Source organism: Galleria mellonella, unplaced genomic scaffold, assembly GCF_026898425.1.
Source record: "Galleria mellonella isolate WM207_F2 unplaced genomic scaffold, CSIRO_AGI_GalMel_v1 utg78, whole genome shotgun sequence".
Classification (NCBI taxonomy): domain Eukaryota; kingdom Metazoa; phylum Arthropoda; class Insecta; order Lepidoptera; family Pyralidae; genus Galleria; species Galleria mellonella.
This window is the reverse complement of record NW_026442151.1, coordinates 3,523,678-3,549,661: the sequence shown is the minus strand read 5'-3', so window position 1 is coordinate 3,549,661 and position 25,984 is coordinate 3,523,678. Positions and strand designations below refer to the sequence as shown.

Below are 25,984 nucleotides of genomic sequence, written 5' to 3'. Positions count from 1 at the left end.
GAGGGAGACTTTGTACAAAAGTCGTTTGCTTGGACACCTCTGTCCCAATCATGTTTCTACCGTGAAGCATTTGTGTTTGCATGGCTGTGTTACGATTTTAAGGGTGGGATATGGCAGTAAATTTACAGGATCCAGAGGAATAACACCTGACTATTCAGGAATGGTAACACATGAGGGGTTATCATGAGCGAAACAGTATACTCTGTTATATCTGTGGTACTGCTCATGTCTATATGCGATGGTTACCACTTTCCATTAGGTGGACCGTCAGCTTGTTTGCCATTCTAAGTTGCAGAATTCAATAATTGTTGTGCTTATTGACATACATCGAATTTTATATCTCAATGTCCACGTCTTACCTTTATATTTAGATTGTTAAGTTTATAATAACTGTCTCATTGGTTTCAGGAGGAAGTTCGTAACATCAAAGCCTCACGATTCGTTCCAATAAATAATATTATATTTTTCAAGAAGCACCCACCCTGCGAGAAAGATGGATTCCAAAGAGATTTGTTCGGTATATGCAGGGAAGTTTGGTAATAAATAAACAGATGTTATGTTTTATTATCATATAAATAAAATCTACTAAATTCTAAGTTCTCGTTGTGATATTAGTTTTAAGTAACTTTTGTATAATGTTTGAGTTAATAAATTAATTTGTGATAAAAAAATGTTTTTTTTTTATAAGCCTATTAGGCAATACTTGAATTACGCCTAATTATTTTCATTTAGAGGTGGAATTATATCAGTGAAATTATAATGTTCAGAGGCATGATGTCCTGTGCCTTCAAAAAGGTTTTATCTTGAATGGGTGATAATGGAATGGTATTAATGCTGGCGGGGCACCAGTGAGGGCTGATAGGTGAGAATGAAAAGGCAGCTCAGGTACCCCATCGTGATGAATACACCTGGAATTCAATACGATGGTTTCCGGGGTGGGCTACGTGGAGTTCAACTTGAGAGGGTAAATTGCTAGCAATGCGATTAATACATTACTAACAACCCCCACCCCCCCCCCCAGAAATATTGTTCCTGAGGATGAGGAGTACCATAGGTATCACAGTATATTTTCGCAATGCTTCTAATGCAGTTCATGTTCTATAGGCGACGGTTACTATTTCCATCAAAAGAGTCGTTAGCTTGACTTTCGTTTAAATTATCATAAAAAACGAGATAATTTATCTCTATCTATTCATTAGATATTAATATAACTTATGATTAACACGAAAAATGATAATGCGTTGTCATGCGTTGCATAAATTTATTATACGAACAAGACTACATTTGATAAGCAAATAAATTAAATCACAATTAATTTAATTTTAACGCACGTACAATTTTTATTACAATTTAATTTATTACAATACGATACACATCGAAAACACAATAACATTGAGATTTGAGAGCACTAAAATTTCTATTTCTAGACCTTTTCCTTAGAATTTAAATAATCCAGTAAAATTATCTAAAACAATTACAAATACTTCGCTCGTGGTTTAATTTTTTTTTAGATTTTTTAAATGCAACTTGTCATACAAATTTGTGTTGCACCCTTAGAATTATAGCGCATATTATATTGATTTTAAGTCACAATTTGTAATAAATAAATCAGATAAATACATACAATAATCTATTAATTCCTAATCAGTAGACTGAACAAGTAAAAAAAAAAAATACAGAGCGGAGACAGGTGTGACAGACAGTATGTATGTACATATGTAAAAAAAAATTTGTTCAGTTAACCGTACTGAACGATAGCTAAAGAGAATGGAGTATTTGTTTTTTGTTTATATACTATAGTACAGAATTAAGCTTACGTTTCACGTTCACTTCTGAGATTTGGTTGAGAGAAACAGAAAAATATGTAAAAACAACTAACTGGTTAATAAACTAAGAATAATATTTGATACTGATGTTCAAATTTAGGCTAGAAATTATTATATGAAGGATTGGTTACATGAGGGACGCAGGGGGAAGGGTAACAGCTCCGTGCCCAGATAGCGGTGATGGAAGTGTGGCGACTCCTCGAATCCAAGCCCCTCGCTCGCAGCAGAATGACTCCACGTTGTTGAGTGCACGCATGTATATTGTAGTCATACCACCTGAAAAAAGAAAGGTGTACCAAAATAAGACCTTGTACAAAAGTCTCTCTTCCACTCATGTTTCTGCTGTGAAGTAGCTCTGGCTGTATTGTATTTCGGATTACACGGTGAAATTACAAGGTACGGAGGCATGCACCAAAATGATAGGAATGGTAATGCGTGAGGGTTATACAGTGTAATCTGTTTCTATGGTTTTGTTTATGTTTAAAAATGTCTGCCACCGTTGGTGTAATTAAAATTAATTTCCAGGAGGGAGACTAGTCCTTTAAAAAAAGTACAAGATATACTTCTAGACACGTATTAATCGGTGATAAAGGAATGGTAACCCCGCCCGCGTTATCGGTATACTCTAGCGAGGCACCAGTGAGGGATGATAAGTGACGATGAAAGCAGGTCAGTTAGCCTATCGTGATAAATTCCACTAGAATTAACCACGATGGTTTCCAGAGGGAACCACGTGGAGGTCGACCTGATAGGGTGTATTACTAGCAATGGGCCAGTTAGACCCCATTATAACAACCCCTTTCCCCTGTCTAGACATGTATTTGCGTATAGCTGAAAGTGTCGCTCTGCTCACCCAAGAAGTGTTTGTGCACCATTTGGATGGACAGAGTACATCCGGCTTACATCATATTCTACGATGTCTACAGTCTAACAAGTAGTTCATTAGCATATTTGCCATTTCTACTTCTTTCCATAAACTTTGGAAATTTAGATGGATTCATAATTTAGGACATTTCTTTAAAGACAGTTATAAACGCGATATTTTAGATAAAATATAAACCTTGCAACTCGAAAGTCTAAAAGTTAAGATTACTTAACCTTTAATTAAAATATTATTAAATTTATTCTGTGATTTAGGTGTTGATCTGATTGTAATCCTAATATCACGAGGTATTTTGAGTCACAAAAATAAACAAGGTCACGGCTAAGTTACATTCAATATAATAGTTAGCAAAAAGTGAACACGGTTGTCATTCGTAGAATATCTGAAGTCGTTCGATTGTCTAATATTGTGGGCACGTTTAGTTAGTCATCTTTTTTTCTAATACGCCATGTTTAACTAACATTTGATTCGTAATACGCAACCTTGATAAGTTCTGATATCACACGTATGTGAATATAAACTTTTCCGGTAATTTTACCACTAAATTGTATAATTCATGTATCGATGTGATACGTATTTCGTTAATATAATACTTATCTATGAAACACTAGTGAATTTGACTATTTTTATCTTGACCATCAATATTGTTGATACTTGGTGGAAAACGTTATAATTGTAATGGGAAAAGTGTTAGTAACAGGGTCTAGCAGCTCTGCATACCTTATTAGGTCGACCACCACGTGGTTCCCAATGAAAACCATAGTGATCAATTCTCATGGAATTCGACACGATGAGCTAAGTGTAGGCCAGTTATTCTCAATTATCATCCTACAATGTCACGTTTAATATATTGATAAAACAGAGGTTACTATTCCATTTTCATCCATATAAATGGAATTATGAAATAGTACAAGAACTTATATAATGAATATTAAATTATTCTGTATTTTTTAAATCAGAAATTTAATTCGAAAGAGGCAGTATTATTTACAGTTAAAGAATATGACACAAAAATAATAAGTAATTAAAAATTAGAGACTTCAATCGCATTTAAATTGCATTTTTTTAGGCGTTTATATTAATTTTGATTAGGCATACCGTTCTTTTTATTGGATACCTGTAACGGGATGTCTTTTACAATATCTAATTCCATTCCCACAAAAGAGAGAGAGACAGAAAGTATCCGTCTAATATTTTACCAAGGATTATGAGTTGCGTGCCGAGGTATGCGAGGGCGTGACCATGCCGTGGAATGGACATGTCAGTTTCGTGCTTCCACGCGCGGTCCTTCCAGTCCCACACGTCGATCGCACCCACACTACTTGCTGTTTTGTCCTGCGGGAAAAATATACTGTTGATTATTTAGTTTTTGATACCTAAAATGACAAACAAGCTGACTGAATAATGGTAACCATTGCCTATAGACATGTATAGCAGCATGTATGAAAATGATGAGTTGATGAACGGATGATTAGATAACTTATATTTCTATTCCATATATATTCATGTAGCTTTTGTTATACTGTTAAGCAGTAGCATATATATTGTAACGAACTATGATATATTATTCTATATGTTTGTATGTTTATTTATCTTAAATTGTTGTTATCTCTTAAAATATTAACTATATTAAGTCTATGTTTATCGTAACGTTTGACTGGTAGAGAATGCCATCAGGCATTAAGTCCGTTCTGAACACATATTTTAATGTGTGCAAAAGTATAAATAAATAAAATAAATTTAATGTAAATGAAGTTATAAAATTTATTATTAAGAAATTAAATTAAAAATTAAGGACCTTATCAGACTTTTTCCCAGCTCCGCCGATAATGTATAGTTTATCATTCATGGCGAACAAAGTAGCAAAACAGCGCGGGAAGCGCAGATTGTGGATTTCGGTCCATCTGAAATTACACTGAAATGTCATTTATATTACGTCCGCACATATTTACGCATTATTCAACTAGTAATATACTATCATTTAAATACCTAATTAGGTTGAGGATATATTTTTAAAGTATCTAACAATATTAAAGTCTTGACCTTTTTTAACATTTTTTTATTATACCACGAAGGTGGCAAGCAAGTATTCAGCCCGTCTCATGGTAAACGGTCAGTGTATGGACTCTGCAACACTATCACCTTGCCGACTCTGAAGAAACCTTAATACACCCTTTTTGAAGAACCTCATACTGTAGCCTCTAGGGAAAACATCGAATAATTTAACGGAATCATTTTGGTAATTTGAGCTTTTAACTGTTCGCTGCTAAATACAAAACTTCTCCATAGATACTCATGAAAAATGGCTCTAAACCACCCGCCATGTTTGAGTTCCATATTATGTTTGTAATATTCATCATAAATATTAAAAATTAATGTTTACCAGCGACATCGTCCGAATGACTGTAATATCGATTGACTAAGATTAAAAATAGCCTATGTCCTACTCCCATTCTAAATATTACATGCGTGCTATTCCTATATGAAGACGATTGGTTAAGCAGTAAAGTGCCAAGAGGTACTTGTATCAAACAAACATATTCACTTTTCAACCGACTTCAGAGGAGGGTCTCAATTCGGTTGGATTTTTTCTTTTTTTATGTTTGTCATCTCATAGCTTCCTATATAAAGGATATATTTACAAATTGGTCCCATAGAAATTTTATCAAAATCGGTTCAGTAATTTAGTTCCCCTCCAAAGGGGTAGTTTAGGTTCACCAGTGGACTGTTAATGGCTGATATGATGATGATGATACCTTACTAGGTATATCTCCACCCGGCCGTATATCTCCACCCGGCCGTATAATTATCACCGTTAGTTTCTATTACTAACAATCCCTTTTTCTGTGTATATTGTCTGTTCAGAGCTCTACGGTAGCTCTAAGGTACTAACTCGTTGGTTTTAGAGTTGTAGCATTCTACAATTTTGCACACGGGTTTCTTCTTTTCGCCGGTCATGCCGCCCGCTACCCAGATGTACTCTCTGTACTTCACGCACGCAACCGCCATGCGGGCGACACTCATACAACGGACCTCACTCCACGAACCTGTTTTAGGGTCAAACCTCTCCACTGATCTAAGAACCCTAGAGAAGAGGAAATTTTTTTTAATGAATGAAAAAGGAATGCCATTCCCGCCTACGCTAAGGGTATATACTGGCCGGGTACCAATAAGGGATGATAGGTGAGAATGAAAAGGCAGGCCAGTTAGCCCATCGCGATGAATTCACCTGGAATTTAGCACGATGGTTTCCAAAGGGGACCACGTGAAGGTCGACCTGGTTGGTAATGTTGCTAACAATGGGACTGGTAGTCCGCTTTACTAACAATCCCCCCACCCTCCCTAGCAGAGGAAAAAATTAGGTACTATTACTATTGTAATTTAATACATAATACGGTGCATTTCATTTAAATGCTTTAAAAATAATATGAACATAGTCCTATAACCTCACCACAGGATACATGTGTTAAAAATACACTATTTAAAGGAATTATTAAATTGTATTTGCATCGATTTGCTGAAAACAAATTGATGATTTAAAATGTGTTACAAACCTCATTTTTGCGTACTTTGAGTTTTAATTGTGAAACAGGGTCAAAGTCGTTTAATGTAAGTAGGCACTTATTTACACATAAACCTACTTACAATTTTCCGATGTATTTGTAAATGATATTTCAATAACCCAAATTATAATATTCATTTGCGAGTTTTTTTTTGAATAAGTAAATTACAATATGTTATTAAAAATGGGTTTAATAAAACGATACAATCCTAGTAGAAAGTGGAGAGTTATTTGTTTACAGACATGAATGTCTTTCTAATATAATAAAATTGTAATTAGAGAATGTCTGTATACAAGTGATATTTAAGAAAAATTAATGTAAATAGAAGCCAAAACAATATTTTTTTTAAATTGCCTGTCTGTTCATCTCTTTGTGTTTGATCCGGCATTACACAAAAATTACTGTATGAAATTAAATGTGGTTTTCACAGTTGTATTCTTGAAAATCAAACTTAAGAACTGATGTGTGTTTTGTCCTGATACGCCATCTAGAAGTCGTATCTTTCATTGATTTTCCTACTTCTGAAATTCACGCATACAAGTAGTGGACAAAAGCTAATCATAAATAAAATAATTCTGTACTTATCCCAGAACACCATATAGTTAAAAACTAAGCAGGACTAAAAGAAGTATTTGGATAGCATAAATTATTAGTTAAGTGATGCTCATGCTGTTCCTTATATTTATTACTCCTGAAGACTAAGACGTTACTTTTATATGTCTCGACACAGAAGTCTTAGTAAATGCTTTGGCTCCCCTCATCAAAGTCAAGTTATTATTAATCTATTCATGATTAATGTTATTTAGTTAATTTAGCTTTACAGTTTCCCAATATGCTTATCTAGAAAAGTATCAGTAGAAGAATATATAATAATAGAAATATAGATAAAAATGCAAACAGAATGTGGTAAATGAATATGAAGCAATACATAGCAACGTGATACATATAATAATAATAAAAATAAATTTCTAATTTATGGGCAAGAACGCAGGGATTTTTTAATTAAATACATATATTATACTATCTTCTCCAAATGTATATTTAATATATGTGTACTAGTAATATGTCTAGATGGCTATATTACCTGCCCTTCTTGTCCTGTCCGCCGATAGCATACAACGCCATGCGATGTACAACAAGACCAAAGTTCTTCCTGGGTATGGCGAGGCCCGACTCGCTGTACCATGAGCGGGTGACCGGTTCGTAACTCCATACTGTGGATACCACGACAGATTTGCCGCGGATATCATCGTCACGAGGATCAGCGCCTCCTGGTGACCGGTGATCAGCCTCAATCTCTTATTTACTCAAGGAGATTTTGTACAAAACTCATATCCACGGATAATTATGTTCTACTTGCGTTTCTACTACTAAGCAGCTTATGCTTGCATGATTGTTTCGATGAGAAGGGCGGGATGTGGTAGTGAAATTACAGGGTCCGGACAACATCGTACACAACAACTTTCTCGTATATGGAGTATCATGGGTATAATAGTGTATTCTGTGTTATCTGTAGTGCTGTTCATGCCTGTATATGACGGTTATTACTTCCCACGAAATGGGTCGTCAGCTTGTTTGTAACCGACGTATATGTAGTAGATTAGACATTATGTGTCATGTGAGTATATATATATAGAGTGATTGGCTCTACTCTCTATTTGCTAAAAATCAAACCCAAGTTCCTGATTATTTAGCGACTTGCTAGGCAGTTGGCAACAGATACAATTTTAGTAGCTATTACAAAGTTTGAACTTAAATAGTCCTAGTAGTTTATTTTACCTTTTTACTAAAACTTTTAATTTTTTAGTGACCTCGTGTGTATAACGTGAAATAGGCTCTTTTTAGACATTAGCTGGATCAAATTTTAAAGTATCCCAGTGAATAATTTATATTTAATTAGATTTGAATTTACGAGTCTGTTATTTACTTTCATACTAGATAGGTAAGGAAAATTTTTACCAACTAGATAAATTCTGCCACGTAAAAAGGCAATCGAATGGTGATGTCTTGGTTCTGGTAAATCTCCGACATAGTCCCATACATTTAGTACAGGATCGTACCTGAATATTGAATACATTTTAATAAGTATCCTAGAATAAAAGACAGCGGCCCCTGTTTTGTTCTTGTGAAAATTTCTAGCAACTTTTTAAATACCTAACTTCTTCACAAACGATATTAAAATAATAGTATTAAATGTTGTGTAAAAATTATAAATTTTATAATACTAGTCAATTTGTTATACAGTGGTAGGTGTAACGTTTTTAGTGATTATGGTGTTTAAAGATTAATTACGAATTATATGATCGAATTACTCAATCACAGATAACAAATATCTGCGTTTCAAAAATATAAAGTTAGTTTAAATATGTTTTTGGGAAAAAATACTTTAAATTATCTTTACTGTTAAATGACCTTAACCTAAGTATAAAAAATGGAACAATTAAAAAGTAGTAGTCTGTCTGTACACGTCTTTCTTCTATAATTTTTTTACTAACAAGTGTTCATCACTTTCCATCAGATAATGTGATGACTTGTAAGTAATGTGACCTTAAAGTACCTACCTATAAATGCTTTTTCCAGTGTTCCGACCAGCTCCGTATGCATTGTGAGGATCAATACCACCAAACACTAAAACTGTCTCCCTATCCCAGTTGAACAGGGATCCTTCTGTGATGTAGTTCTTGTTAGACGGCCCAAGAATGGACGTTGACAGTTTGTTCCTGTTAAAGTTAAAATACGTAAACGCCAATGGGTGATTCGAGTTTATAATACCAATATTTATATATATTGGTTAATTCTCGTGGAATTCGTCACGATGGGTTAACTGACCTGCCTTTTCATCCTCACTTATCAAAGTGCGGGGTGATTTCCGCACTGGTGTCCCGCCAGCGTATACCAATAGCGCAGGCGGAGTTACCATTCCTTTATCACCCTTAAAAAATATATCAATATTTTAGGATGATCATGATTTCATTAAATTCTGTAAATAAAGTTATTGGTTTGGTTTTGAAGCTGCAGCAGTGAGAACTGAAGATTATGGCTTATGGTATCTACTCAACTCTTATATTACAAGTGAAGGGAAAGAATGGGGCTTTGATAGATATTTAAATCCAAGTGTGCAAGAGACGTATTCATGTATGTAAGAACTCTAAATAAACACATCCCATCGCATCGCATCGCATAGATCTTTTCGCCTTTGTTATTAGGTTCTCTTTAGCATGCAGATCATGGTTCGCGAACAGACCCGTAAATAAATTCATAGGTTTTGAATGAAATGAGTAAAAACAGAACAGTATTACAATTTTATAATATAATAATGAAATATCCCTTTATTTATTTATTTTTATATATTTAACACTTTACTGCATCAACATTACAGGATTTGTTGAAGAATTTTTGTATAGTGTAGTACAAAAGGCGGTCTTATTGCTAAGCAATCTCTTCCAAACAACTTTTATCCAAATTTAAAATCTTCATCCAATGAAATATATTCGAATTTCATAAAATTTCTTTAATTCTCATTTCCCTGTGATATAGATCTATTTAATATTAAACTTCAAATATCGTATGTTGAAATCTTAAACCTATAATTACTTATACTAGAGGGAAACTTTGTACAAAAGTCGATTGCTTGTATACCTCTGTCCCATTCGTGTTTCAACCGTGAAGCAGTTGTGTTTGCATGGCTGTGTTTCGGTTTGAAAGGTGGGATATGGTGTGAATTTATTGGGTACAGAGGAATAACACCTGAGTCCTCAGGAAAGGCAACGCATGGAGGGTATCATGGGTGAAACAGTATACTCTGTTATGTCCATGGTACTGCTTATGTCTATAGGCGACGGTTACCACTTTCTATCAGGTGGGCCGTCAGCTTGTTTGCCTTTGTAATAATATATATATATATATATATATATATATATATATATATATATATATATATATATATATATATATATATATATAATTATTTAATATTTTCTAGAAGTTATAATAAGAAAATATTACTTGAATAATATATAGATTGGCTGCCAACCCGCCTGCCAAACGTGGCAATTACTGCCAAACCTCACCTTATGGTCGAGGTTTATGTACAATATTGGACAGTTAACGGCCGATATGAGGAATATATAGATTAGAACTGAAAGAAAAACTTACATGTTATTCCTAGCTAGTGATTCTTTGGATTGATTGAAGAGTGATAACTGAGGACTGAAAAAGTTATTCTGGGACACTGGTACTGATGGCCGAGGAGCTTCTGGCCGTGAGACATTGGCCGCGGTCTGAGAACGTGCCGTGGGAGACGAAGGAATTCCTGAGTTCCTGCACATATTTCTTTTTGTTGAAGTATGCTTTGTCGTTCTATATAGGTATATGGCATGGTATATATGAGTGACCAAACAGATTGTTGCTGTATTTACAGAATAATTAGATATAGTATTTGTTTTTATGTTGATTAAAATAATATAGTGCGATAATATAATTGAGAAAGACATAGGTTACTTTTTGTCCCGGTCAATGAACGTATCGGGCTACGAGTTACTTATTATAATAAATTACTTTCAAACTCTTTCGAATATTTAATGAGTATATAGGCAAGTGTTTGAAAGAACCTTCTAGAAGAGGACAAGGCGGCAGTAGCTGCTGCTAAATAGCTCGCCGCCACACTATGTCTCTTCTCATTGTGTCTCTTCTCACCCTGTTTTGCGAAATACTGATTCTGCAATAAAATATTACAATTTAAAACACAAAATACCTAGTTACACTGTATAAAATTATGTCGAGAAAAAGATATAGCAATAATAACAACATGATTAATGATTGCTGTATAAAGTATGTAGGCGTATGTGCGTAAAAACAAATCTTTTTTGTGTTTTCTTTGCGAAATCCTATGTTACGTTAAGGCATACTAAACATGCTGATAGTCTATTTGTTGTGGTAACGTTGTTCTATAGATATTACCAATATAATGGTCGAAAGAAAGCGTGCATTATGTCAATTTTGAACGTATCTTCAGAAAGAAATAGTTGCCTTAATTGATAACAAAGCTATATTATAGATCAACAATAACAAAATTTATTTATTTATACATTTGCACATATTAAAATATGTTTACAGGGCGGACTTAATACCTGATGGCATTCTTTACCAGTCCATCTTAATAATATTATAAAAAATTGTAAGGGTGGATAGATGGATGTTTGTTACTCTCTTACACAAAAACTACTGAACACATTTGAACGAAATTTGCCAACGGGTAGGTTATATCCTAACTTAGCATATAGAATACTTTATGTACTAATTTACGCGGGCAAAGTCGCGGAAAATAACTATAATATAATAAATTTCATTCATATTAGTTTTTAGAATAATGATTACCGTGTCATAAAAAACTAAAGTTTTAGTTACATAAATTGTTTTAATTTTCAATTTAATCTTACTGTTATCTCAATAGGAATAGCCAGGTACTGTCTTTAACTATCTTATTTGGATAAGGGAGTATAGGTAAGTGTATTGTTAAGAATTTATTAAGAATTTACTTTGTCTGTGTTACTTGTTTCAGCATTAAGAGTGTCACTCTCACTGTTGCTCGTATTCAGTTCTTCTGTGGAGTCTTTCTCGGGTAGTTCGAATATTTGATTATGTTTGCCGTCATTCTGGAATGTTAAATATTAGATAAAAGACTCTTTTATACAATTTTATACCTATTCCCTGATAAATAAAAATACTGTTTTTAAATTTTAGCAACTTATTAAATAAAAAAAAAAAAAAAACAAAAAGGTTACAGTGGCCTGGTGAATCGTGCACATATGAATCTGTTGTATTTGCTTATTTCTTTCTGTATTTTGCATCTGTTTTCTTTCTTGTCTCCGTTGCTCCTAAAATTAGTGTTAATTGTAACTAAGAATAAATTATAAATGAAGCTTAAGTATTGAAAGAAATAATTTAAAATTAAGATGTAACTGACACAGTCTACCTAGAGTAATTTTTTAAATACTTTTTTCTTTTTAGAGCTACCTCTAATAAATTTTGTTGTTTTTCAATTCCAGAAATTCGTTTACGCTCAGTTAATACAGGCATCACCAATGGCACCTCCATATCGTGCACTGGTGACCGAGCTGGAGATGGAGATTTGTAGCCTTCGATACCCTGTTGATTAGCATTTTTAAAGTATGTGTTACATTATCCCTTTCGAGTATACCATACACTGTTAAGCAAAATGTATCTATTGTAGACTTGCCAAATTTATTTCATAAAATTTTGTATAGTTCGTTAAATATTTTACAAGAGGAAAGAAAATCCAAAATAGTTTAAATAAATATTAATTAAAATAGTTTCATACAAAGGTCATACCATAGGTGTATTATAACACAATAATATGAATTTGGTGCTACGTATATTTTGTACTAACGTGTAGTTATGATCAAACGCCTTTTACTTCGATATAGGCAAAAACTATAGATTCATTAGATTTCCCTACAGGCTTTTTGTTAACCCGCATGAATTTTGCAATGCCTGCTTATTTAATTTGAGAGTGTATTTCTTTTTTTTAGACAAAGGTTTAAAAATATTATAAAAATTTGTATAATTTTTGTATATTTATTTTATCTGCACTTATAAACAGCTAATACATATACAAGTGTCGAATATTTTACCTTTCTTTTGTTATCTAGGAAATCGCTCATGGTTGAAAATTTTTCCTTGTCACCACTAAGTCCTTTTAATGTCGTTGGCAGAGGAAAGTCCATGTTGCGTCTTTTCGCTTCCATATTATCATTGGCTATGCCTCGTAAATTACCTAGCAAAGATATTATTGGCATGTTTTTATGTATATAATTAAGTATATAATAATCAGATCATCGTTCTTTTTCTTTAAGTAGCATTTAGAATCTCTTATATGATATTTAAGTTCACAAATCAATAATACTTTTTTCAATACAATAGTAAGTAATAGTTGGCTTTTCTTGGCAGGATTAAATCATTCGAAAGCCTGATTAAGGAGTTTTCAGAAAATGAATTCTTTTGAGTAAAAATATATATTAACAAGGGTTCTCGCTGGATAACAGATATGCTTTGAAGCGTCACTGAATACGTGGCAAGGATATAATATATATATTTTTTAATATACAATAGTTCTAGTTTATTTTATAAAAGTTCTTACACTTGTCTATTACAAAATAAGTAAAAAATAATAATAAAAATAAATATATTCTTATTCCACTTCACGTTCTCAATTATGAGAATTATATTAAATTGAGAATTAACTCATTCGTTATTTAACAAATTAGTTAATTATGATATCAAAGTAGGTAACGTTATAAATTCATATTTACCAGGTACATCATCATTCCTCCTTGGTGGTTGCATCATTGCCATTTGTTGGTACATCTGGTCCTTTGGTACCATGAATTGCTCCAGATATTCTAAGAAATCTTTATACGTCACGTGGTTCTGTGATGGAATGAACGTACATCAGTGTTTCCAGATTGAGTATTAATTTTGCAATTTTGGGGAAAAAATTATGTCTTAGAGAAATGGAATATAGGATTATTAATACTTTATTTGGAAGTTATAGTATAAATAGTAAAATGACATTAATGTTAACCCAAAAACAGCGTGTTTTTTCACCTTTCGGAACAATGATTACTTGGTAAAAGGTAAAGAAAACAGACGTAAATTTTGAATAGACAAAAACGGAGAAAATATTATCATACTCAATAATTTTTATTTTAATTTGTATGAGAAATAAAATATCGTAACTGGCAATGCTGATGTAGGTAAACATTTTATCATTATTAGCCATTGTTTGCGCAATGTGTTTGCAGATTGCTTCGAAATTTTTCCTTATTTAAAGTACACACTAAATGTTCATTTGTAACCTTGTTTACGTAATATTGATGTCTAATTTGTTTCGAGCAAGTGTATTGGAATTTATAATACTTTATGATCACTAATATTCTAAAGAGCGAACGTAATTCAGCTACATTATGTAGATTGTGTTAATAAATGAATTTTATTTAGTCATGAAATGCATGATTATTAAAAAAATCTCCCTAAAGGCTTCAATTATCTAGTACTAGATTTTTGGTCACGACTTTGTACGCGTGACCAGGATATGTCATTAGCCTTAATCTCAAATATTACATCTAATTTTATGATAATTGGTTGAGACATTAAGGCGCTAAAAGGCAAAGAAACAAATTTATTTTCACATTTATAATATTAGTTAGGATTACTATTATTTGAATTACCTTTTCCTCTCCTATCCAGTTTCTTTCAGCAGGCTCGCTTAGACCAAGAACATCTATCCAGTGGTAATAATTCTTTGAGTTGTTGCCGTACCAATATTTAATTATTACGTAACTGTTAAATATACGAAAACATTAAGTCGAAAAATGCTTCATTTTAATATGTTTCGATTTATCGAAATAGTAAAAATCTTGTTAAAAAAATTTGTTATGCTCCTAATTGTTTGTGGAAACAGTTTCGCATCAAAAACATAAATGTGAAAAAAAGAGCCAAAACCAATATCAAGAATATGCGTGATATGCGTCGCCAGTTTTTGACTTGACACGCTGTTTGTTTCTAGATTTGTTTTTTAAATAAAATATTTCAAATACGAGGAAGTTCTCATTCGTATGTATTCGTTATGTGAGTATGTTATGTGATATCTTTTCTAATTCTAAATAGATTTTGACTTTTTTAATTGATAGTATTTATTCCCGTGTCAGTACCATTTTCACTATTACATTACCACCGGTACCAACTTTATTCGGATTGATGTCGCTTTTTTTTATTCTGAGTAGAAAGCTATTTGTATTTACTTTTAATTTTAATGTAAGTAACTACACTTACGCCAGACCATCGTCTACCATCTGCTGCACTTCTGGTTTGTTGACAATCTCGAGTATCTCAGCATTGTCCGGGTTCCGTTTTATGTCAACTAGTTGCCAAGGTGAGATTAGGCCAAACTTTACACAACGCATCACCTCTACTACGTACCGGCTGCGGGGTGGCCAGTCCGCGTACAACCATCGCACACCCGCCATTAAAACTTCTATTTCACTGTTAATACCATGTAAATTTTGTGAACTTAATAAAATTATGGATTTTGTACAGAATTATAAGTTGGAAATATCGAGGGGATTCAGACTTTATCACAGTTAGGGGGCTTATTGCAAAGTATTAGAAACGTGCAGGTTTAGGTCACGTAAGTGGTCAGTTATGTCTATGATTTTAGTACTGATTCTGCAAAATTGTCAGGTTTTAAATAAATTTCTTTATAGAATCATTTTTTGTCGACTGCTTGAGGTCCTTATTGCATAAATTCTTAGTTCTATAAAATGCGCTTGACAATTAAATATTTACTCTTTTTAGATAGATTTCCTATTTAATTCTTTATTGTAAAAGAAATTCACCTGGTAACACAAATGTAGTTAGACTTAAGAATAGTCATAACTTCTTCAGCATCAAGTTCAAGAAAATCTTTAGACGCCACTAGAGGTAAAAAGAATTTCATCACACGCGGAATCTGGAAGAATTCAGTTGAAATTAGAATGTTAACTGCAGATTTATATACTTCCAGTATTGTAACACAATCTGAGAATAGTTTTGTTTGCAAAAGAATAAATAAATACTTAAATAAATATTTTGTCTTTATTTTTAGTGATTTTCGTAATATATTTCCATAATAAATATTGTTAACATAGAACATAACTTTTTTTTAATTGTGGCTTGGTACTTTTATGAATTTTCCAAACATATAAAAGAGCATAATTAATTAACCATTAATTCTATAACAGGCGTTATTCCCTTTTCTCTCGCTTCTAGAAATAAAGCAAATGCACTATCTTCAGAAAAAAGATTTTCGTTTACTATAAACGACCAGCACTGTTCTTCTAAATCTGTAATATATTCATAAATTAGATTTTTTTTTAAATTCTATATTATAAATATATTATGACGGAAGTTAATAATGAGATCACGTACACAGAACAACATTACTACGTTAATAAAAGAGTCGGCTCTACTTTTATATTGACAAAACTGAAAAATCAATCTAGGTAATCACATAGAAGTAAAGACACAATATAAGAAATTAATATTAACAGTTTATTACAATTATTTATAACATATCTCTGTTCAAAATATCGGTACTGATAGGTATTATAAAAGATCTGGCTACTTTATAGCGTTAAAATTTCAAATTCAACGAACTGGTTGTTTAGATTACATACAAACGTTTTTTATTACAAGTGATATAGATAGCGGGCATTATGGCGGGAAACCGCGAATTTTTTTAATAAGTACAAGTAACGTCCTGTGACGTGCAAAAGTACCTCATCTGTTCTTCCTTAATTATAAGTTCAGAATCGTTCGATCAATCATTTACTCACTCAACTTTTGTGTGTAACTGCTGCACAGAAAAAAATAAGGCGAATTGATAACCTTTTTGTGTTTCTTAAAACTCGTGTAGGCTGTAGGGGTACCATATTGCCTACTATAACGTGTCTATCTAATGTGTCTTAAATACGAAAAATACATAACATACGAAAAATTTTCATTTCAGTTTTCATTTTTCATCAGACAGACCTTCATCTCTTGTATCAGTAGTGTAAAAAGTATAAGTAATCAGTCCACACCTTTTATATGAAGATATTGTGCTGCACAAAATATATCTAATATATTGTCTCTCTTCAATAACTTATTGTTCTCTGGTCCACTAAAGATCATCCAATTGTAGATAGTTTGGAACGCTTCTGGAGTAACACTCGACTAGAAGTTGTAAGTATAATCCATTTTAATAGACTTCAATGAAAAGGTAATAAAGTTTTGTTTAAATTGTCAAAAAATTACTGGGTAAATGAAATTAGCAACAAATCAATACATTTTATTAATTAATTTTTAATTGTATTACTATTGGACATCAGCAGTCAGGTTAATTATTCGTTTGATTACATTCGGGTAAAGTTTTAAAACGGACTATTTATTGAAAGTAGATTTTGTGATTTGAAAAGCTGATAATAGCGCATATAACTTTTTGTTGAAATACTTGTATATTTATCTACATAATTGTACTAATAAACTACATGCAATTTTAAAGATTCTTGGTAATGATTAAAATTACAGGTAAGTAATATTGTTCAGTAGCAAATTTTTTTTTTTTAATTCGTATTGATAACGATATACAAATTGTTACAGTGATAAATGAAAAGATATCTTGTTGCATCGTTATTAGGTACCTAGTTTTGTAGATAATGTTCAATGCTTAGCAGTGATAACTGGGCAAGATGGATTTGCAAATAATATTGAACATGTATTCTCAAAAACTAAAATCCGTAATACGAAAATACCAGATGGGGAACTGTACAAAAGTCCTTTGTATAGGCATTTCTGTTTCATTCCGTTTCTGTCGCCAAGTAAGGATGCTTGGGTGGCTATTTTTAGAAGGTTGAGATATAATCTGATGTTGGGATATGGCAGTGATGATAGCATACAAAATTGTAGTAGGTATCTAATATGATGCCCATGTGCTGTTTATGCCTGAAGATATTATTCTAGATATCACAGGGATCATCAACTTGTTCGTCATTCTTAGTCGCCTAAAGAAATCTTAGTGCTTTTTTATAAAAGATAAAGGCTAGATGATTTTTTTTATACAACTTAGAATGGTAAACAAGTTGACGGCCCACCTGATTGAAAGTGGTAACCGTCGCCTATAGACATGAGCAGTACCATGGACATAGCAGAGGAGTATACTGTTTTGCCCATGATACCCCCCCCCCCGCGTTGCCATTCCTGAGGACTCAGATGTTATTCCTCTGTACCCAGTAAATTCACGCCATATCCCACCCTTCATCAATGCAGTATGATATAATACTTAATTATATGGGTTATATTTATTTAAAAAAAAATTAAAATTAATCATAGTTTAGCTATATGCGTTTAAAATATATAAAACACTGCTAGAAGTAAGAAGAATACTAACTATAGGTAACTCTATCTCATTATGAGGATTCACGTCGAAGAAAGTAGAATATATCTGGAGTACTATACGATGACAATGGATTTCTTCGTCGCCAATATGAATAATTGTATCTGTGTTACTGCAAGTGATAAAATTATGATAAAAACGAAAAAGAATTAATTATTGCATTTTATCAACATTTTTATTTATTTATCTAATAACGTAATGTTGCGGTTACAAATATGCGAGCGATTGTAGTTGATGTTCCTTTACAAAGTAAAATTTAATGTCTTACACGTGATTATGAATTCTACGGTAGAACTCTTGGAACAAATCCTGTTTTTTGGGCAGCTGTATTCGCATCCAGTCTATAGGTTCGGGTACCGTGTATCCGAGGCTTCTCAATTCTTTCCCACTATCTTGTATAGTTTCTCTTTCTTTCTTGACAGTTTTATGTTTATTGTTCTTTGTTTGTAAATTTGCATTCGTAGTTTCTCTAGGGCCGTATTGCAATTGAAGTTCAGAATCGATTTCATCGTCCTAGATACGAGTAGGTTGTTTATAATTAGATATAATTGAAATTAGCTTCAAGGTTTTGTTTTGTAAAATAAGTAGCAGGTTAATATCGAAACAAAATGATAGTTAATAATATTTCTTTTAAAAATAATTATAATAATCCATTCATGATTGGCGAAGATATGGTGTAACATATACACATAAACTATAAGCGAATTTATAACCAATCTTGAACAATATTGTACCGTGATAATCCACGACATTTGATACGGAATTTTATTAATTACTCTTTGTCATAGAAAAATACGAGCATGTGGTAAATGTTTATAGTATCCTAAGTACTTAAAGTATTGAAATTTGAATAAATTGTTATTAAAATAATAATATTATTTTATAATCAATTATAATAATATTACGTTATAATTAATTTCATTGGAGGTTTTTCCTTCAAATTTTACTTTGACCTTTGCTTGCGTAGGATCTGCCAAAAGAACACCCACTGTTGAAGATTGAAATACCACCTAAAATAACCATAAATGATAGTTAATTTGACCGGTTTCTATATTTTAAATATTATTTTCCAATATTACAAATATTTGCGACTTTATAAGCATGATAGAAAAACATACTTTTTACAAGTGTTTCACATGCCACACTAGTTAACCGTTACTCTTACAAATAAAAATTATAAGAACTATTTATTTTTTTGTATTCTATTATAATGTAATACTGTTTTTTTGTAAATCTTACATTATAATTTTTTATATATTAATTATACTAGTCGTGTTTGCAACATTGTCCACATAGATGGGATAAAAAATTATCTTATCGTGTTAATTAATTCAGGAAATTGTTTATCAGTGTACCAAATTTCACTCAAATTCATTCTGTTTTTAAGTGTAATTTGGTAACAAGCTTTAATAAAAATCTTTACATACTTATCTACTAATTGTAAAAATAGTAGTAGTAGAATTGGTAGTATTATAAAATGCAATTTATTTTCAGTGTCGACACAACTAGCAACTTTTTTCATCTTTATTGAAAATGGAAATTTATTCAATACCTGATTTGACTGTACTTTTAGGTTACCGCTTGGCGTTGATTTAAAAGGGAATGCAGCTACTTTTTGATAGCTAACTTGGTCGATACTGCACGTGCTAAAATGAATAGCAACACAAAATGTTTATATAAGTGCAAGTTAATTAATGTTTAGAATCTCATCATCATTACATCAACTAGTTTCATTATAAAGTACCAACCTACTACTTAAAATTTGTACGCATTTTTAAGTTTTAATAATGTGGTACTCGTATGTAATCGAGTGCATTGTAATTGGCGACTATACTGTATTTTTACTAACATAACGTAAAGTATTACTCAAAAATCCCTGATGCATCTGTTAGAGCAGTTTTGGATGAGTAATTTTTCTTCGAATAAAGTATTTACAAACAGTCTGGCCATATGTATATTTTCGATAAAGTTTCTTTTAGATGTTTATAAATATTAGTTTTACCTGGAACTATCGACACCAGATGATAAATTCACGTCTGTGCTCTCTTCTTCTTTTTGATTATTGTGGACGTAGTCTGCAGTAAATTTCGACGCATATGTTTCGGGCGACATTGCGTTTTTCCTTTTAGTTTTCCTATTATTTAAAGAGTAGTTTATAATTTTATAAAAAAAATATTATTATGAATTCCACTACAAAAATATTGTTAAAGTAATTTAGAATTGTGTTCTACAAAAAAACAAACTTCAATTGTGGTAAAAAAGTAGTTAGTTTGATTTAGAAATTAGTTTAGACTATAGAACCGATTTTAATAAATGTTTTATGGGACTAATCTGTAAGTATATTTTTTCAGATGAAAAAAGAATTTTCCAAATCAATTTACAACTGACGAGGTTATAAGGTAAGAAATTTAAAAAATCTTTTTTAAGTTTTTTATTCGATTTGAGAATCTTTTTTTTCGGTTGCTTTAAAAAATGAAAAATAAATATCAAAAAAAAAATACTTGTCTTATATTAGTAATTCATCATTTTGTCACAGACAACATCTATTTGTTCCTATATACATATATGCACAGTTTTTTTTTGTACACAAAACCAAACCACGAATAATCAGAAAATGCAGCTCATTAGTTTTGTTTTAAAAGTTGCATAATAAGAAATCAAAGAACAAATATTTAATTTCACAAACTAGAAAATCCATACTGTTGAGTCATTTTCGGTGAATCCCATTTCGTCGAAACAAAATAGAGACATAGCCTTTACCAATTCTTCAAAGCTTTTATCAATTCGACTCAAATTTTCGAAAATAATTGTATCTAAATATTCTTAATTAAAAAATAACCATAACTAAGTATGGTCAACTGGCTTAAAAAATTTTCGTCATAAAGATTTTTAAAAATCGTAAAATAAATTTTTATATAACAGTTTTATAGATTAAATTATTGCTGAAGGTATATTATTAATTAACTAAAATTTTACGTTAATTTATGTAGAATATATTTACGCCGTGTGACGAAATATCCTATTTTAATACTCGATCGAGTGAGGCTGAGACGTGACTTCAGTCAGTCATGTTATTTGTTGGTTTAGTAGTATAATTTTTTTATGATTTAATATACTATTTGTCCTTGTGGTACTGGCATAGAATAGGTCACCCCTTTGTTTTCTGTAGATGTCGTAAGTGGCGACTAAAGAAATGGTAGAGAGATGAGCGTTCTTCTTACCAGCGCATCCCCCGAGTGGTAGGGTGAGCACGCCATCCACCCTATCTTGAGAGAGGAGACCTGCTCTTACCATCAGGGGGCGGGTCGCTGCCGTCGGAGATGTGGTGAGTGTGAAAGCGAACCCATGTCTCCGACATATGGCAGCTCGAGGATATATCGTCTGGTTTTTGGTGGGTACACCCCCACCTTACGGGGGGATTCCCACAGTACCCATTCACCTCTCACAAGGTGTATGGGTCTGCATAAAACATTTTCCAGACGTTAAAAAAAAAAAGGAGTGTTCTTCTTAAAACGTCTCTAAAAGCCTAGCTGCGGTTGCCAATTCACCTACCAAGCGTGGCAACCACTGGCAAAACTCCCCTTATGGGCAAGGCTTCCCTTACGTTCAGCAGTGAACAATTAACGGCTGAAAAATATATACTATTCATTAAATATTACTTACTTTCCTTTTAAGTTCCAAGACATGTATGGCGTATCAGTTTTTGTGCAATATTTATTAACAGAATCTCCACAACATACAGAATTTTTTACTAAATCTTTGGTCAGAATATTACTGGTATGCTTGAAGAAGTCTAATGCTGAAAATAATACATTTGTAATTATATAAATATAATTCTTACGAACACTGCTTACGAAAGTGATGAAGTGAATTCATTAAATCTGTATTATTCATCCTAAAGAAAAATATAAATATATAGATAAATATTATAACAGGAAACTTTACAAGACGGGAAAATATATTATTATGATTATATATTGTCCTTAGATGTCCGTTCGTTGTCTAGTTTCTTGTAACAAAGGGTACTTAAGTATAGTTTGAGGAGTAGGTAATCGATGTGATTGAGTGGTACTTAGGAATTTATTTTTGAACATGACTATGTTAGTGATAAAATTATGAAAAAATAAAAACAAACAAGACAGAGGTAACAATGGGTGGCTTTATCGCTATAAATAAATTATATATTATGGTTAGAGTTAGATTTACATTATTTTTATTACTACCAGAAGGAGACTTTACACAAAAGTCGTTTGCTTGGGCACCTCTGTTCTATTCGTGTTTCTACCGTGAAGCAGTTGTGTTTGCATGGCTATGTTTCAGTTTGAAGGGTGGAATATGGTAGTTAATTTACAGGGTACAAAGAAATAGCCTAAGTTCTCAGGAATGCCAACGCATGGGAGTATCGAAACAATATACTCTGTTATGTTTGCGGTACTGCTCATGTCTATAGGTGACGATTACCACTTTCCTTCAGGTGGGCTGTCAATTTGTTTGCCATTCTAAGTTGCATAAAAAAAAACATTTATAGAATAATCTTCGTCCTAATTTTAAGGTAAAATCGAAAATTAAAACTAATTAATATGAGTATATAAAATATAATGAAATATAAAGTTTATTTATATAAGTACCTATACCTATCTATTTACAACAGAAATGGCAGGGTATGGAATAATATATTTCATACCGTGAGAAAAAAAAACTAAAAAAACTAAACTATTAAAATATTATTATTATTAAAAATCAGTGTCAATGTAATCATGCTGATATTATAAATATATGATAGCAGGTATTTCTAGTTATTGTATGATAACTTACAATAGGTTGATGAAATTAAACTTCTATAGAAACAATCTAAAAACTAATTGATTCGTTCTATCGTAATTGAGTAAATAAATGACTAAAAATACCTATAACACACCTTTAAAGATATAAGAACTATAGATAAAGATACTAGCATAGATTGAGTAAATAAACGAGTAAAAAATAAGGAATCAAATGTCTAAGTACGTTATGCAACAAAAAACTTACAAAAAAATACTAACAAAGTGATCACTCACTGAAATCACTGGTATTTGTCGTCAACTCAGACAATGAGTTGCTTCTATACAATTTAGGCTTAATAGTTATGCAATAACGCTCGAAGATTTTACCAAAACGTCTAAATTTTCTCTTCGGAGATACGATGGTATTACTGGAATAAATACTATTCTTAATAAATGGTATAATACAATATTTCATGTTCTTTCAATTGTACCCCCAATCGACTTTTTGTTTTGCTCCATTGGTCAGTTGATTAGAGTTATTTTGTTTAATTCTATTGTCTTATGTTTATTTGCTCCATGATTACCTAAATATATATAAGTGAATGCGAAACTTTATCTGCCATAATGTAGTTACGTAGGGCCATTTATGACTAGTAACTCGGTAAAGTCGAATCGGATACTATTATGAATGTTCTATATAAACCAATACGCCAACGAAGAGAAAGTAAACTCCAAATAAAACATTGTGCCATTGCCTTTAACCTGACGACGTAGCAATATTAGGCTAATTTGTTAATGGAAAAGACTAAAAATCAGCCATGAGATGAACATGGGTTGTTATTCTGATCTTATGAAACATGAATCTCAATAGAGATTTTTGTATAAAAAGTCAAAATTTTTCTAAAGGGAGACTCCCTTAGTACAAAAGTCTACATACGTACATCTATTCTTCTCATATTTCTTCTGTGAAGCAGCTATGTTTGCATGGCTGTGTTTCGGTTTGATGTCTGGGATATGGCGGTGATATTACAGGATAGGAAGGCGTAACATTATAGTTTTTAGAAATGGCAACGCATGAAGGGTACCATGTACCCATATCTATAGGCAACGATTACCACTCTCTATCAGGTGGGCTATCAGTTTGTTTGCCATTCTAAATATCACTAAAACAAATTGTTTTTCATATTGCACAAGGTTCTCATATATAGGCTGCAATAGAGAATGCATCATTTTGATTGAAACGAAATAAGATTCATATTATACAATTTAGTACTGATGACGATGACGTCACTCTTAAGATTCATCAAGAATCATTAAACCTAAATTGGTATCTAGGTGCAGGAATTGTTATTGTAATGCTTACTACTTATTGTATATTGCCAGAAACATTTTAATCGTAATACACTTAATAGCTTATTATCATACTACTTAGTGCATATAATTAGCTATAAGCGAATAAATATAATTAACTCACATACATTTATCTGAAATACTCACTCTGGACAGTTGCATTTAAATGTATTATTCCTTGCATTCAATATTACTTCTGTACCATTTAACTGTTAAAGAATAGAAGCCTTTAGAAATGTTTTTCAGGTTTAAACACTTATTCACTTTTTACGATAATTGTAAATGATTTTAGCTAATATGTATGCTAATATTTTTTTGCAAGATAATATAAATTTAATGGAAGTTTATTACCTTTTCTAAACTAATGCTCTTTTGCATTTCAAATTCGCTGAAAGAATAATAGAGAAACGTGAACCATATTGCAGAGATTAGTGTTTTTATTGTTAATATTAATCCCCAAAACCGTATGAATATTTTTGACAGATAATGTTTATGGCTTTCTACGAAACTTGACAATCCTAAAAATATTTCAAATAGTGACATGACAATGACAGAAATAGGTTAAAAGCAAATCAATATTAAAAAAACAATTTCTATTACAATCTCTGCTGTCAATTAATTTATTTTCGATCACGAGATTAATATTTTTCTGTTGATTGCGCAATAATATAATGACGCATTTCCCCTTATTAAATGTTTAGCTTAACAGACACCGATAGATATATCGTATCTAAAGATAAACTAGGACTAGCGTTCACCAGCACTATATGAATAAAGCACCATAGCTAAAATAATTTTTAATATATTTAAAAATTTGTAATTGACTTCGATGATCTCCTGTAACTAATCTAGTTGAGTGTAATAGTTTAGGCATTTTATTTCTTATAAGTTTTAATGTCTTTCATGTGATGATAAGGTAAGAATATCAAGAGAAACGGGTTGATAATTAAAATGCTGGATATTGAAGTTCTCTTTTATCACGTCTTCATCAATAGGGAACATAAAGACTATCTATGACAGAATTGTAAAACATAAGACAATAGAAAATCAATATAAAAATATAAAAGACGGATTATGATGGCCAGTAATATAAAAGGCGTATTATGATAACCAGTAATACGCTACAAATACAAGATGTCTACATGCCGTTTCATCTTTGGGATATTATAAGAGGCGATGAAGAGTACAAATCTTAATATACCATTACAAAAGAAGGGAAACTAAAATGAAACTCTATGCCAAAACCACCACCACCAAAACCAAAGACCACCGTAGTAATAGTAGGCTAATATCCTCTGTTCTGTTATTCGAATTATCTATAAACAAACTTCCTGCCAGTACATTGATAAAGAGCAGACCAGTGCGGTATATGTATCGGTTATTGATGGTTCCCGAGTATTGCAAATCTAATCAGAGATGTAAACATAGGTCTATAAATAAAAATAGTCGATCATTCTATGACTAATAAGGTGACATAAATGACATCTCAGTTATTTGAAAAGCAATGTTAGCCAAGTTTGTAAGTGCCTTTCACTAACCGTTTACTTCTCAAAGAATCCGGCTTGATATTGATGTATCGATTGAAGTAAAAACTTTGCTTTAATAAT

General features: G+C 31.9%; 1 protein-coding gene across 4 annotated transcripts; it reads right to left on the bottom strand.

Annotated features, from left to right (window-relative positions):
- Positions 1-1,332: 1,332 nt before the first annotated feature.
- Positions 1,333-24,891, bottom strand: LOC113517602 (uncharacterized). Of its 4 annotated transcripts, XM_031912494.2 has the most exons (28): positions 24,729-24,891; positions 24,525-24,586; positions 23,322-23,455; positions 21,928-22,063; positions 20,267-20,398; positions 19,817-19,910; positions 19,170-19,274; positions 18,533-18,777; positions 18,259-18,376; positions 16,913-17,045; positions 16,056-16,174; positions 15,689-15,801; positions 15,126-15,335; positions 14,522-14,633; positions 13,604-13,721; positions 12,926-13,068; positions 12,288-12,419; positions 12,056-12,148; positions 11,810-11,926; positions 10,883-10,989; positions 10,428-10,592; positions 8,834-8,992; positions 8,232-8,332; positions 7,357-7,543; positions 5,603-5,794; positions 4,508-4,613; positions 3,909-4,044; positions 1,333-2,102 (listed from the first exon to the last, which is right to left on the bottom strand). In XM_031912494.2, the coding sequence occupies exons 1-28, from the start codon at positions 24,753-24,755 to the stop codon at positions 1,954-1,956; spliced, it is 3,645 nt and encodes a 1,214-aa protein (XP_031768354.2). In that variant the 5' UTR covers positions 24,756-24,891; the 3' UTR covers positions 1,333-1,953. The 4 variants fall into 4 exon arrangements, with proteins under 4 accessions (XP_031768354.2, XP_052757570.1, XP_052757571.1 ...); XM_052901610.1 differs by lacking the exon at positions 12,056-12,148 and having other exon boundaries at positions 24,729-24,843; XM_052901611.1 differs by lacking the exons at positions 12,056-12,148; positions 12,288-12,419 and having other exon boundaries at positions 24,729-24,843.
- Positions 24,892-25,984: the final 1,093 nt, after the last annotated feature.